A 15592-nucleotide genomic window follows, 5' to 3' on the forward strand; every position below is an offset into this window, starting at 1 on the left:
CATTTTCTGCATTTCTAAGTTTCATTTTAAAAAACGTTAACCACTTTCAAATCTATTATGCTTTAATTCTTTTAAACTAACAATACTTCTATTTTTTTTCTCAATATACATACAAGACAGTGTAGATTTGCAGCTTACTCGAACTTTTCTAAAAAAAGATATAGTACTTACAAATGCAAAAATCAAAAAATATGTGAAAATGTATGAGATAATATATCTATATATACTGTATTATACTTGAGATTAATAAAGCCATAGGTAGTGGATAAAGTGTCTTATATACACACACATTCTTCCAGGGATGACTTTTTAAAAAAGAATACAGATTTTAAGGACAGAGAATAAGGAAGTTAACTTAGTACAGAGTATGATGTTAGCTATAACCAAAAGTTGGTAGCTATAACCAAAAGTTGGTAGCTATTTTTTGATTTGGAAATGAAGCAACACTGAATATTTTTTCCTTTCAAATTGAAGCCCCATCTTAGTTCACAATTTACAGCAAAGGCTGAGCAATAACATGTACTATTCTTGTTAGCATCTCTGTCCAGTGACATTACTTCCTAGGACACTTCAATTTCTTCATCCACAGTTCTTCAGCTTCAATTTTGGGTCACAAGAATAAACGTTGATGTAACTCTAATGCGACCACCTGGTTCTATCTCTCACTATGTACCTTTTCTATATTTTCCTCTGTATTTTGATGGTTTCCTAGAATGAGCAGATGCCATTGGGCTACACTAGCACGTGACAGGGACGAATGGAGATGTTACTGGCACCTGCTCGAGCAAATTGATGAGTAATGGGATGTCAAGTGATCAAGTGATTTTGGTGGTTTCTATTTCTATATTTTTCTCTGCATTTTGATGGAGCCTTTGCTCTCGGTTTGCTGAAAGCTATTTCCCTCTTTTTAAAGAAAAAAGAAAAAAATATTCGTTTTCCGTATTTCTGGCAAAATGCATGTGCTGGGAATTGAAGGGCAACTATATGACCCTGTGTTTATTCTAAGATACCTCCTAGGTGGGACTGAAGAGATAAATATGGGTTAAGGCATATGCCTCGCAAGAGGCTGGCCCCAGTTCTATCCCTGGCGCCATAACTTCAGCTCTGGAGTTCTTAGGGCACCATTGGGGGAAGTTGAGTGCATAGTGACACTGTGTCTTCAGGTCTTCCTGCTGACACTGGCCCGGTTGGCTGAGATCACTGGGAAGGTCCCCATGGTCTCCTAAGCACCATCTGGGAGGACCCTCCCTGCAAACACATCTCACTGGCTGGCAGAGAACTGGGGAGACAGCCTCCAGTCACACAACTGGGACTGACACAACATCTCGCAAACATCTATTCTAAAGATCTTTCAGTGGCAGACACATGGAGCTCCTGAGAAATTCTTCTCTGTTGTGTCATAAATGTCCCTCAAATTCCTGGAATGACAGTTACTTTGTCAGGACCATGTATGAATTACAGTTTGAATAACCTGCCTCAGACTTGCCATTATCAACACATAACAGAACCATTCTCTTATTTTCTAGGAACTATGAACACTTAAACCACAAGAAGCCCCTGAAGTGCAAACAGTAATCATTTCTAGGCCATCCTGTATTGTGTGAGTTCGTCAGACATTTAACAGGATTTCTGGAAAACCCTGTGTGCCCATGTGCTAGGAACCAGCCACTTTTCTGAGAAAAAAGGTTTTCCTCAGAATAAGTGCCTTCAGGAGTAAGAACGGCTCTTCCATACAGGAAAGGGTTGCTGGACAAGCACTGTCAAAAACTGAGTTAATCTGGTACTGATCTGCTTGAAGATTTATTTGTGAAAGCCTTAGGATTGATTTACCATAGAGAGTGAGAGCTGTATGCAGCATTTTCCAAAAATCATGTGACTCTGGAATGCCCCCCTGCAGCCACCACCATTACTCCCCACCACAGGTAATCTTAGGGAATGCCACAGATTAAAAATAAATTATAATCATACAACATGTAGACACTATTTCAAAGAAACAATCTTTTTGTAGATCCCTAACGCTGTTGAGATATTTACTTTTCTGTATGGCACAGAGTGGCGGGTGCCCTCACTGAAGCACAAACAAAACCCTACAGATATCTGGAGAAGAAAGAGGATGTACTCAGTTGAGAGGAAAACATGGAAGATTTACCAGACCAGGTGATGTTGAGGGAAACGCCCACAGGATGGAGACGTCTGGAGCCTGAAGAAAGTCACGGGGGAGGGAAATAGTATTGCTTCGGGCCAAGGGTTAGAGCTGTTGCTCTTTTTTGACACTGAACACAGCCAAGTCCAGAGAGGATTTCTGTCACTTAAGCTTCTATAATTTAAAGTCCTTTTCACCCCGGGAAAAACAATTAGGAAAATAAAAGAGGCAATATGCACTGAAATGAATCTGGAGTCTGATGAGACGCTGCGGGGCAACACTTACTGCTGTTCGGGTTGTCCCCTATGATGTGGTGTCGGCCGCTCCAGTACCAGAGCAGCAGGGTGGCGTCGCGGGAGCCAGACACAATGTAGCAGTCGCCTCCGATGTACGACTCGGACCTGGCCAGGCAAGTGACCACATCCCAGTGGCCAAAAACAATCTGAGTCAACTTTCCTGAAACACAGAAGTGGCAGGTGGAATTTGCTTGCTCTGTTTCTTTATATGGCGATAAGCTTAACTTAATTTTACTAGATTTATGAAACGTGACTCCACAGACTGAGTTTGTAAGGTGGTTTGACTCTAGCAAAAGATGGTTCTTAAAAATGACCCATACATGTCATGGGATTCTTTGGGGGTGGAAAAAGACCTATAAAATAGCACATTCAAAATGTTTTTCTTCAGGGTTTGTGCCAGACTAAGGTGAGATTTAAAGGTGTTTTCCTGGATTTTATTTGGGGGAAAGGAGACAGTAGGCCCAATTGTTTTCCAAACTCAGGGCTCATTCTAAGACCCAGAATGAAATGCATTATAATTATTTATGGATATATATAAACATTAATTTGACTCTTGGTCACTCAGGATAAAAATGCATACACTGTTATATTTGATTTTATGTTGTTCAGGTGTAACAATAGGCCTTTTGAAGCGAATAAGGTATTGCATTATTAGGGTTACCTGTTTCTGTTGAGTAAACTCTGAAGCTCTTATCCCAGAATCCACAGATGAGAATATAACGATTATCTGCTGTGACCACAAAACAGTGCGCATTGATCTGGATGCTCTGGTCAACGAGGTCTGTGATCTGCCGTTTGTTCACACCAGAGTTATTGGCTAAACATAAAACAGAACAAAGCATTTAAACAAAGAGCCCACAAGAGTTCCACCCATCAGTTGCAGAAGGATCCTTTCTGCTATTCATTTACCTAGATTCATGTTTTTAAGGCTTCATGATGACTATTTTAGCACTTCCCTATAAGAACATACAGATTCTTAATAGCTGTGTGCGAGGCACACCACTGATTAAAAAACTGCCATAACATTCACTGGTGGCAGTACATTGGTGGAGGGATGGGTGTTGGAATATTGTATGACTTAAACCCAATCATGAACAACATGGTAACTGTGTATCTCACAGTGATTCAAAAATAAGAACACCAGAAAAAAAAGCCCTATACTTTCGATCATGTATTAAATATTTTAATATCTTATTAAATATTTTCAGTAATGTTTAAAAAAACTGTTTGAAATTAAAGTTCTTCCTCTACAACTAAATAAACTTATCTAAGGAATTCAAGATAATGGCTTTACACAAATATTTAAATGCACTTAATTCTATAGATGTGCATTGTGACCAAGTTTATTCGTGTCCAACAAATTCATTAATAATAAAAACTGTCTACGGGATGTTACATAAGGAAAAAAAATGCCTGGGATATGTATCTGCCCAGCCTGTCATTTTGGGATGGCATTCACTGTTCCTGCGAAGGGATGTGAGCAGGGTAGAGATGTGAGCAAGGGATGCTGTTATTTGGACAGCCCCGCAGGGAACTCAGGGTCAGCAGCTTTAAAGATCTGGATTGTCAACAAACAGCAGGCCCTTCCAGAATGTGCTGGCAGGGGAGGAGAAGAATAAAATAGATGGGAGGGGGCTTGGGGAGGAGGGAGTGGGGGAAGGAATCAGAGGCGAGCACTGGGACTGTATCTGAATAAAGTCAGGAACTCAGACACACTCTGATTTCCCTAGTGCCTGTCTATACGCCAGCCTGTCCCTTGCTCCGTGCCATCCTTTCAGGCGAAATCCCTGGACTGTTTTCTTAAACAGAAAAGGCAGATGTAGAAGATCACTGTGACTCTCTAACATCAATTAAGTCAAAGTACTACTCTTTGTAAATCGCCATTCGCACCAGCAGAATCATTTCCAGAGAAGGTAAATGCAACAAAAATAAAATTACACCCCTCCCTCCCAAAAAAAGGTGCAAAGAAAAAGAAAAATCTAAAGTTCTCGAGTCACTTAAAGTTATACAATTTATCCTCAATTAATTAGAATACAGTTATTAATTTTTCCATGGTTATAGCTTATCTCCAACGGACACTGTGATATCTGCCAGAGAGAAAAATAACTCAAAAGATTCCTGTTCCCAAACCTTGTATACTCACTTATAACCCTGTACAAAACATCCATATTTTGTACAGGGATATAAGTGAGTAAATGAATTGCTGGCCTTTCATCTTATTTCTGAGTTCATAGACAAATGGTGAGTTAATCTAGGGTTAATATTAACAAAGATTCTAAAATATCATTACTTGTATATGGCTCAACATCTCATACAATTTTTTTAATTTAGTCAGATTCAAAATCCCATGAAACAGGCAAATAGAAAGTTTTATAAGCTCTCTTATAGATATGAAATCGAGGCCTAGAAAAATTGAGAAATTTGTTCTGAATCCTATGGCTAATAAAATTAATGTTATTATATTAAAATATTTTTAATGTTTACAACAGAGGCATAGCTATGATTTTTTGATTTATATAAACATGTTTTAATTCTGTGGAACAAAGAGTTCTAGAAAAGATGTTTTTCAGTATTAGTTTTCTTTCAATATCTAAGTTCTTGTATTTTAAATAAAACAGAATTGAGAAAGAATGTTGTTTTTTTAAATTTTTTAAAATTTATTTATTGAATCACTGTGGGAAAAGTTACAAAGCTTTCAGGTTTAAGTCTCAGTCATGCAATGATCAAACACCTTTCCCTTCACCAGTACTTAGGGAAAGAATGTTTTTATGCTGAAGGATAGGCAGTTTGGAATTACCTTCCTTGTTTAAAATCTACGTAAATGACATCCTAAAGTGTCGCGAAAATGACACAAATAGTTGCTTTAATACTAAAAATACCAGTCAGCAATGCATACTATGATTACATGACAAATGTGTGGCATGTTGTGACCATATTATTTGTTTTCACAGACAGTTTCGAATATTTATTTACTCAACAACATGATGGTAATTTGATAACATCATCTGCACATTAAATTTGTGGCAGCAAGAGTATGATTCAGCTATATTTTGCGATAAGTAGCTACAAAGGAATTTGTAGACTGTCAGTATCCATAAAATCCAATTTTTGTTGCTGACCTACCAATTAATGGGTCCATTTCAATGGGAAGATGATGGGCTTGATCCAAGGAATATCCCGGAGCTCCCCTGAGGCCTGTGAATCAACAAGAAGAAAACATTGCCACAGAATACTCAGGAATGAGAAAATTCCACCCAAGAAGTGTTTTGTGGTCGTTAGACACAACGTATATGTGCTTCAAAATTTATCTGATAAAAAAAAACCTGTAAGAATGACTGTATTATAGTACAGGCTTTCACAAAGAGTCTTCAAATTCCATCACAATTCCAATGACTGTTTTCTGCTGAAGCCATATTAGACTGGACTGTCCTCATCCTAACAAGAGAAAACTAGGGAAAACAGAAAACCACACCATGTCCTGGGCCCACAGAGAGCTAAGGTCACCGGCAGTCCTAGAACCTGCTGAGTGGGAGCACATGGTCTGGGGGCCAGGGCAGCGGGAGTTGGGTTCCCTGCCCCAGTGAACATTCCCCAGTACAGGACAAGACAATGGAATGCAGACAAATGAGCCACACCTAAATTTTTTACCTCAGTAAGAGCTACTTGCAGCAGATTAAACTTAGGACTAGGCTGAGTCACACTTTTTTACATGTGATTATATTACATACATACATACATGATGATTTTCCACAACTCTAAAGAAAAAAAATTATTTCTTTCAAGTTTGCTCCCAATGCAAGACATCTCTAGAGGCGAAGACTTCTGAAAATAATGAAGTCCCATTTCCCCTTCAGATATTTGCTGTATATTTCTGATTGAAAGCAAGTAGTTCTACCCCAAGTTGATAACATCACACACATTTATAAAATAAGTTCATTTAGAAGCCCTATGAAGTTGAGCTAAGGTATAAATCACTGCTTATTATTTTATTTATTTATTCTTTGGGGCCACACATGTCCGCTCAGGGTTCACTCCCGGCTCTGTGTACAGGGTCATTTCTGGAGGGATTTGGAGGTTTATATGTGGTGCCAGGGATCAAATCAAGTCAGCTGCATGCAAGGCATACAAACGCCTTACCTGCTGCACTATCTCTCGAGCCCTTCTGCTTTTGTTTGTTTGTTTAAGAAAACAATGGAGAAAGACCCAAGTTGATTTTCTGGCATTTGCTTGCTCAGTCCTAAAGAGAGCAAGAGACCTGGGGCTCCCGAGAGCTCCTAAGTGGTTATCTGGGCCAACTAAATCACAGGTCACAGACATTTCCGTCCTGGTTAAACCAACACCAGGATGTCTACTTTAGAAGACACTATTATGTCATTTCAAAATACAGTCGAAAGAACTCTCAGGAATGAGGCTGGTGGAAACACAAACGAAATCACCACACTTATTAGAGTTTGTTTCTTCTCTTAGTTCTGTAAGGAGAAGGAGGGTGTTTATTCGGTTCACTGCTGTATTCCCAGCGCTCAGGACTCTTGGATGATTCAGATATTTCTACTGAGATGGAAGAAAGAGGAACTGAAGTTACCATCCAGCAAGTTCAAATTCCAACTCACTTTTATTCAGTCTGGGAAGAAAGTGGCAGGGTGGTGGCAGAGCTGGTGAGAGAAACGGCTTCAGTCTGGCAAGCGCTAAGGGGACAGCAGACCACCAAGCCCTGCCTTCTGTGAGGCACTAAAATGCATTTCGTTGGTTTCTTTTGATTGACAATTTCTTTTGGTGTACAATTTAGTCCTTGGCTCACTTATCTTACATGAACTAGTGGCTACTCTGAAGACCCTGCCAGGGACGGGCAGAACTCACGTACCCACTGTGTTGTGCCATCGGTTCACTGCAAACAGTCTGCTGCAGGTCACGGTCACCACAGCGGGGATGGTCAGGTGGGGAAGTGTGTTGGCTGCGACGTGGGTGACGGGAGAATTCGATGGGAACTTCAGCACCATGATCACATCCTGCTGCATCTGGTCCTTAAACATGAGTGGGCTCTGTGGGAGGAAACACTGTTCAATAGAAATGGGGGAGAAGAAGAAACGGGAGAAGGGTTAGCGAAGACTCTGGGCAAGGAAATGCAATGAAAGCAGATGAGGCTGAGAGACGAGACAGAGAAGAGAACGACATGCACTTGCCCGCAGTGATGGGGACCGAGAACCCTGTGCAGTCGTTGAGTGGTGGACACTCAGTGATTCACACTCAGTGCCAGCCTAAGAAGTTCAGCAGTACGTCTGTTCTCCAGGTGCGACACAGTGACTGAACGCAACTTTAAAAACCAATTTGGTGGGAAAATCGGTCTGAGCTGCTGCTCACATTGTTTATTTTACATGAAGTATAAAGTGGACTGACTGACATTCTTCGCTTGATCTGGGATCCCCGCTCCTGTCTCAGTAATGAAGACAGGCTCCCAGGACAGAACTTTGCAAACATTTGTTGTCAACTTCTGTTGGTTTATGACTTACACAATTTTTCCCCTTCTAAACTGTGAACTACTAAGCTTACTGATGGCTAATGCTATTTTTTCCTTTATAAATCTTTTTTTCTCAAACATCTTTCATCTAACTTGACAGTAAAAGGTAAAAAGGTAAAGGCCCTCCCGTTGATCGTCGATTTGCTCGAGCGGGCCCAGTAACGTCTCCATTGGAGACTTTGTTGTTACTGTGTCTGGCATATCGAATACTCTCGGTAGCTTGCCGGGCTCTCCGAGTAAGTAGACATTATAAGTATGACTAATAAAACACAACAAATGCTACACTATAAAAACAAAAAAAATGTCACTATTTAGCACTTGTACCTGTTTTGTGATTATTTTCTGTGCACATGAATTCTCTATTACATGAAATTAGAAAGCTTGGCTTTTCTTTATGAACAGTTTCATGCCAATTTAGTTTCTTAACCATCTCCCCTAGGAGAGCAATGAATTCTGACTGGGCGTTCCTCCAGGATAAACATTATTATTATTATTATTAAACAGAGAAAACTAACGTGGGAATAAAACTCTCCTGCCATTTCATAAAACAAAGTGTTAGTGACGTCCTTCTGGACAGATCGTTGGAAAGGCTTCATCTTCAGGACTGGGTGCCCAACTACATCTCCAAGTCTCGGCTGTGACTCAGTGTTGGAGTGGGTGGGAACAGCGTGTTTGGTGCCAACCTTTCTGCCCATCATGCCCAGGGACGGGCTGAGACCAGGAGCTTTCATCAGTGACTACGAAGAGTGCACGAGACTGCGTGGTCGGGCGATTATAGAGAGGAAGGCAGCACTTTCACACACAGGCGCCTTGGTTTCACTCCAAGTTTGACTCTCCGTGCCCTGAAGGTAGAGGAGATACTGTTCTCTGTTTTGGCAACGCTGAATATCATCTGCCACACAGATGGGCCTTAAGCCAAATCTTGTTAAGTGATTTGGAGAATAAGGGAAAGGTGTGAAATTGATAGAAACCACAAGATCATATGATCACAAAAGTTACAGCTAAGAATATTTGTTTACACATATAAAAGGTCTCTTTACTTTAAAACTAGGATGTTTGTTGCCAATCTAGAAAAAGGAATGAACCGCAATACCTTCTGCAGACACTTTTACTCTCTGGAGAGAGCTTGTCCAATACGCAGGTAACCTCAGCTCGACCCCTCATACTGCCAACTATGATCACTGAGCAGAGAGCCATGGATAAGCCCTAAACAGTGCCAGCTGTGCCCCCTCACCCCCCCAAAAAAACACATACATGAAAATTTAAAAGGCATTTAAAAATGTTCAAGCAATTTTTAACTTCATTTAGTCAAAAATCACAATCTAAAAAATAAACTCTAGAAGGCTTATGTAATAAAAAAAATAACCCTAGAGAGATAGTACAAGGGCTATGCACCTGCCCGCACGTGGCCACCCTGATCTGACCTCTGGCAGCCCCTGATCCCCTGAGCATCACTGGGTGTAGGCTCTGAAGTCCCTGAACACTTCAGCGTCACCTGGAAAATCCCTGGCACCACAAAGCCTGTAGCACTGTCCTCCCATTGTTCATTTATCACATTCTGGGGCTCTTGTCTTGAACAGCCAATCTGACTGGCTGAGGACTGCGGGGAAGGGCCCCAGGCTTCCTGAACACCACTTAGAAATATGCCCCCACTGTAAAAATAAAAGAAGTTTCTCTTAAAAATCGGGGAAATTGGGGGTGGCAGTGGAAAGGCAGTACAGTGGGCAGGGCACTTGCCGTGAACATCGCGGACCCAGGTTTGATCTCTGGTATCCCATATGATTCCCTGAGCACTGCCAGGAGTAATTCCTGAGAGCAGACCCAGAAATAACCCTGGAGCATTGCCACGTGTGGCTCCCCACCCCCCTAAAAAATTTGAGGTGGGGAGGGCTATTTCCAACTGTGCTCAGGTCTTACTCCCGACTCTGGGCTCAGGGGTCACTCCTAGTAGTAGCACTGTAGCACTGTCCTCCCATTGTCCATCGATTTACTTGAGTGGGCCCAGTAACGTCTCCATTGTGAGACTTGATATTGTGTTTGACATATCGAATACGTCACGGTGAGCTTGCCAGGCGTTGCCTTGTGGGTGAGATACTCTCGGGAGCTTGCCAGGCTCTCAAGAGGTGCAGAGGAATCAAACTCTGGCAAGGCAAACGTCCTACCTGCTGTGCTATCCCTCCAGCCCACTCCTAGTAGTATTCAAGGGAATATATGCGCATATGCAGTGCAGGGGATAGAACCAGGATTGGCTGCACTTACGGGAAATGCCCTGCCTGCTATACTCTCTCTCAGATGTCTTAACATTTAAAAAAATAACGCTTTCTCTCATAAAATGTGAATAAAAGTCGCTGATGGTGACATCACATCAGCTAAGACCAAGGAGATGTTGGTCTAAGTGGTGAGTACCGCGGTGAATCATTATATCCTCGGGTTGGTACCAAGGGTGCCTCTAGGTTACGGATGCTGTAAGAGAAGTTAAACACCTTGTGTAAAACACTTATGATGATGAAATATGATGATGGCTCAGATGATGGGTTGGTGTGTGACTAAAGTCTAACTCTGAAGCCCTCGCTCACAGCCCTCTGGCTTGGCTGTCTCCATGCAGTGAACATTTTTTACTTTCTCCTTCTTAAAGGAAATGACTCCTTGACTTTCCCCCCCAAAATTAAATAGGGAAAGATCACTTTCTGTTTATATTTTCACTCCAGTTTATAAGCATAATTTTGATATCGATGTCTGGGACTCTGTAGCGTATGAATGAGCAAAAGCAGAGACATAAACGATTAGAGAAGAAGACTACTTCAGTGGATGCAAACTGACTGTAAGCTTAAACATTATGCACTCAGGAGTGAAGAGTTAACCAAAAATTTCAGCACTTCTGCTAAAAGATCATAGTTTTATCTAATCAGCATCCAGATGGAATGGATGAAAACATTTCAACAAGCTGATGGTCTTACCAGGTGCATGGCGGAGCTCCGAGGCGGATGTGGCTCAATAAGCAACTGGGATGGCGTTTGACCAAAGTTTTGGATCTGTGCCTCCATGGCCTGTGGCGGGAGGAGAGCGACTGTCATGATCAATCAGGAGAGTGACTGTCACAAATAAATCAATATGCATCAACAACAGAGGTGAGCACAATCTGACAGAGCTAGTGTATCCTAAGTCAGCCATGGAAAGTCTAGAAAATTCACCAAGGCCTCTTCTCTCAGAGGGCAATGTTATCCAAGTGTTAGCATATTGGAGGCAAGTTTGATTCTCCTTCCGAACATGCTTCTATTAACCAAGACGTTCTTAAGCAGAAGCTGGGGTTAAAGGTTAACCTGTGAGGACATGCAAACAGCTGAAGATTCAAGAATACTTTCCTCATTCAGTACAACACTTATACCTTAATAAAATCCTCTGTAAGAAGGAAGGTATGGGGATCTCTAATGAAATACGCTTCCGGAATCTTCGTGGGGAAAAAAGAATGGCATATGAAAAAAATAGTCCATTAATGATGCAAAATAAAATTCAAGAAATCTGCTCCAACCAATTCAGAGGGTCACCAGTGAAAAAGAAAAAAACAACACAAGACTTTGCATATCAATTTCACTTCCTTCCCTTCCCTTCATTACGAAGTCAACATTTTCACTATGAAAATACGCTTTAACACGCTATGCTATTTTAAGGTGTATGTTGGTATATTATTTGCAAAGCACAAATTCATTTCTCTCAAAGTTTTTCTCATTTTAGAAGTCCCAAAAAGGGGCAGAAATTGTGTGGACATCCTGAGCTATATAATATAATATTATTGAAGCTAATGTAGATTTTACATTAATGAGATTTTATAGTCCCCAATGAATAACAACAGTTCTAGACCTCAAAATGTTTGGACTGCATAATATACCGTGTATGTGTGTGTGTGCATGTTGTTTGACACAAAGAAGAAATCTTTAAAAATATTTACTCATTTCTTGTCTACATAAATTCTATAGGCAAAAAAATCGCTATATTAAGCTAGACAAACAGAAGTATTTCTCTGAAATATTGTTAAATACGTAATTTAAGTCAATGAAGAGAAACATAATATTTACAATGATCATTATTCTGTTACTGTGCTAATTTTTCCTCTAAAATTGTGTGCTATTTGGTTGCACATAAAAGTGAAATACGAAACTCACTGCAGAGCCCTTAAGAGTGCAGGTAAGTTGGTAGATGGCTCCTGAGCACCGCCATGAATAGTGCCACTCTCTACAATTCTCATTTATATAGTACTTAAATTTAACAATCTGTCCTCGTAGACTGCATTTCTAGAAAATGTTTATCAATAAAAATGTGAATTTTCAAATTTATTAGCAATATTAAATGCGAATGCATCATTATGTGCCATATTTTAGCATCTGTATGTATGGAGTTTGGGTTTTCTATTTGCAGAAGCAATCGGATGAATTATTAAATCAGTTTAACTGCTGTCCGATTTTAATGTATACATATATTTTCATGTTGTCCACTGATATGCAAAATTTGACTGAATTATACTCTCACAGAATCATCAGACTTTGTTCCCCAATGCAAGATTTATGGTTATAAAGAGGGGAACAGACCATTTATGGATCACACCACGTTATTAACAATAAGCTCTTGAGGATTGTTTGATAAAAAAAAAAACAAGTTATTTTATTGCTAAAGCCCCAGTGGTTAAAAAAAATCTACTATGTACCTTAACATATCAGGCACAGCTATACTATCTTCAAGAATAGATAGTAATGTTTCTGTTTTTAATTCTCTAGAAAGAGGAAAGAGTGGAGGTGGTAAAAATGCAATATATTTCAATATCTGGATCAATGTATTTTCCCTTAATAGGAGGCCTTTAACAGTTCAAAGAAGGAGTCGCAAACATGTTTTGCTTGCTTTGTATTTTGATTCTGAAAGCAAATATGAAAACTGTATTAGAGAATGTTATGCAACACGTGTTTTCTAGAAATCTTCTGTACAGTTCTTTTCAGAATTTCCTGCCACTGACCCTCAGTGGACTGAAGTAAAGTACACAAGCATAAATATTTAAATGACTCCCAAGTGTCTCCTCATAAATTTAAACTTGTGCTTAATCTCATCCTTTCCTTAACACCCTATCCCAATCATGCAGCCCGCCTCCCTCCCTCCCTCCCTCCCTCCCTCCCTCCCTTCCTCCCTCCCTCCTTCCTTCTGTGGCATCTTTCTTGTCAATGAAAAAGATCCTTGTATGGGAAAATAGCTGCATGTTCTAAAGTGCAGTCCATTCTGCAACTGGGGAAGCATAGCAGCCGAGAGATAGTGTGTGTGTGTGTGTGTGTGTGTGTGTGTGTGTGTGTGTGTGTGTGTTCATTCCTAATCCTTGGTAGCCATCACCCTTATCAACAGGGTGAGACATTGAATAGAATTGTAAGACCCATCTCATGATCTGAGCAGCGGTTTTGTAGGTGTTTACATATAGAAACATTCTCTCTTGCTCTTCTCCAATCATTCCCACTCCCCAACATCTGCCAAGTCAACCACATTATTTTTAATGTTCATCCTCATGTTCTTTTCTTATCCGGAGCTTAAGTCACACATCCCCTATTTTGCAGGTGTTTGTGTGTGTGCATGTGTGCGTGTTTGCATGTGTGCAATAGTGGTCATGCCTTGCTGTGCTTGGGGGCCACCAGGGCTACATGTGGTGATACCTAGGGACACATGCAGTGTCAGAGGTAGAACTCAGGGTCTCGCACAGGCCAGGTACGTGCTCTACCATGGAATCTATCTCCCTGGGTGCTTTCTACCCCTGCCCTGCCTGTTTCTGATTGATTTTCATGGCAGTGATATTAGGGCTTACTATTTTAAGCATCAACTGTTTCTTTGTTGTTTTTGTGTTGTATTCCACAGAATTAGTCAATTATAATACATCAATTCTCCTCCTGGATATCTGAATAGTTTTTGTTTCATATGAATAGTTTGTTATAACGTTCTTACACACGTTTTGATGGAGAGGGTGACTTCTCATTTGTAATGTGGGGCTGGATTAGCCAAAGGTGTGGCACAGTGCTTATTCCTTTGACATTCTTCACCTCCTGCTTTATTGCTTATTAATATTTTTTTCTTTTTAAACCTTCTGGCCTTTTCTTTCCAAGCAAGAAAACTTTGCTTCTTCTGTTGATACAGATACATAGCTGTGATTAAATCCTCAAAGACAAAGCCAGATGCCATGGGTGTTGTATTACTGGTAGGCCTACTAATTTGAAAGACTTCAAAGGTGAGGTAAAATGAAATGCAGCAGTAATAGGTAAGTCATACTTGAGAACAATGTTCAAACTTATGATAAATTAAAAAAAAAACAAGGTGCCAGAGAGATAGTACAGGAGTTAGGGTGGAGGTCTTATAAGCAGCAGACCCTGGTTCTATCCATAGCATCACATGGTCCCCTGAACACTATCAGGGTGGCCAAAGAACCCTTGGACCCTCACATTGAACTCTGAACCTCATTTCTGGGAGGAGCCTGGGCTCTCTGAGAATCACGTGGGAGATATTCTCCTACCTCCCCCCCCCAATAAAATTTTAAAAGGAAAGTAGACTTTAGGTGAACTTTCGTGCTTTCTTCCTCTCTTTGAGCTCACTAGAAATCCTTATACAGAGTACTGGAAGGTGGAAATAGAGACTGTGGTTAATCTTGTCTCTTCCACAGTGCAGGTCAATTTTAACTCAGGCACATTTTTCTCCTGCAGAATTTTTACCAGTGCAGTCTTTGGTTTTAGTAAATGTAACTTATCATTGTCTTTCAGATGAAATGCAATCCAATCTATGTGCCACAAGACAAACAGTATGAGGAGGCTAAAAAGGCTATTAAGTGACTGATATCAATTATTTCCTTTGGTCTGTACAATCTCTTAAGTTATTTCTCAGAAACATCAGAATTTTGTTGAGTACCATAGGCTATGCTAACCACACTGATGAGTCTAATATCCAGTTTACTCACCAATTATTGACAATTAGGAGCTGGAGCGATAGCACAGCAGGTAGGGCGCTCGCCTTACAAGCGGCCAACATGGCCGACCCGAGTTCGATTCCTCTGCCCCTCTCGGAGAGCCCGGCAAGCTACCGAGAGTATTCGATATGCCAGACACAGTAACAACAAAGTCTCCAATGGAGACGTTACTGGGCCCGCTCGAGCAAATCGATGATCAACGGGAGGGCCTTTACCTTACCTTACCAGAAAATACAAGCAAAGTTGTAACAATAGTTATCTGGGTGGATGGAAAGTATTTTAGTTTTAATTTTCTTAGATTTGTTTATGCCACAATACAGCACTTACTTAGAATAAATTTCATACTTGAAAGTAGATTCTTTTTGTGTTTTCTAGAAAATGTAACTTTGACAATAAAAAATCTTCCATCTTCTGTTCTATTAATTCAGTACCAAATAGGAAAACATTAAAAAAATGGAATTTTGAAAAGTCTGAAATGATGAAAGGAAGGATTCCCTCCTAGTAGCAGACTGCATTTTAACCAATAAACTTTGCATCTGGTTTATTGTTGTAATAAAACAAGATCTTATAAAGCATTATTTTTTAATGCTGAAAAAATACAGTGAAAAATTAATCAAGCAAATATTATCTGCACTTTATTATTTCCTGCTTTATAAACATTA

The 15592-nt window shown here is 40.3% G+C and overlaps 1 protein-coding gene across 3 annotated transcripts in view; it reads right to left on the minus strand.

Moving 5' to 3' along the window:
• NBEA (neurobeachin) overlaps window positions 1-15592 on the minus strand; it is a 663869-nt gene that overhangs the window by 22489 nt on the left and 625788 nt on the right. For all 3 annotated transcript variants that reach the window (XM_056109123.1, XM_056109115.1, XM_056109106.1), the window contains 5 exons: window positions 10912-11001; window positions 7301-7493; window positions 5563-5634; window positions 3101-3256; window positions 2429-2599 (listed from right to left, as the gene is read on the minus strand). In XM_056109123.1, the coding sequence (XP_055965098.1) occupies window positions 2429-2599; window positions 3101-3256; window positions 5563-5634; window positions 7301-7493; window positions 10912-11001 (682 nt within the window). The remainder of the gene's footprint in view (window positions 1-2428; window positions 2600-3100; window positions 3257-5562; window positions 5635-7300; window positions 7494-10911; window positions 11002-15592) is intronic.

Source organism: Sorex fumeus, unplaced genomic scaffold, assembly GCF_029834395.1.
Source record: "Sorex fumeus unplaced genomic scaffold, SorFum_2.1 ptg000008l, whole genome shotgun sequence".
NCBI classification, from domain to species: Eukaryota; Metazoa; Chordata; class Mammalia; order Eulipotyphla; family Soricidae; genus Sorex; species Sorex fumeus.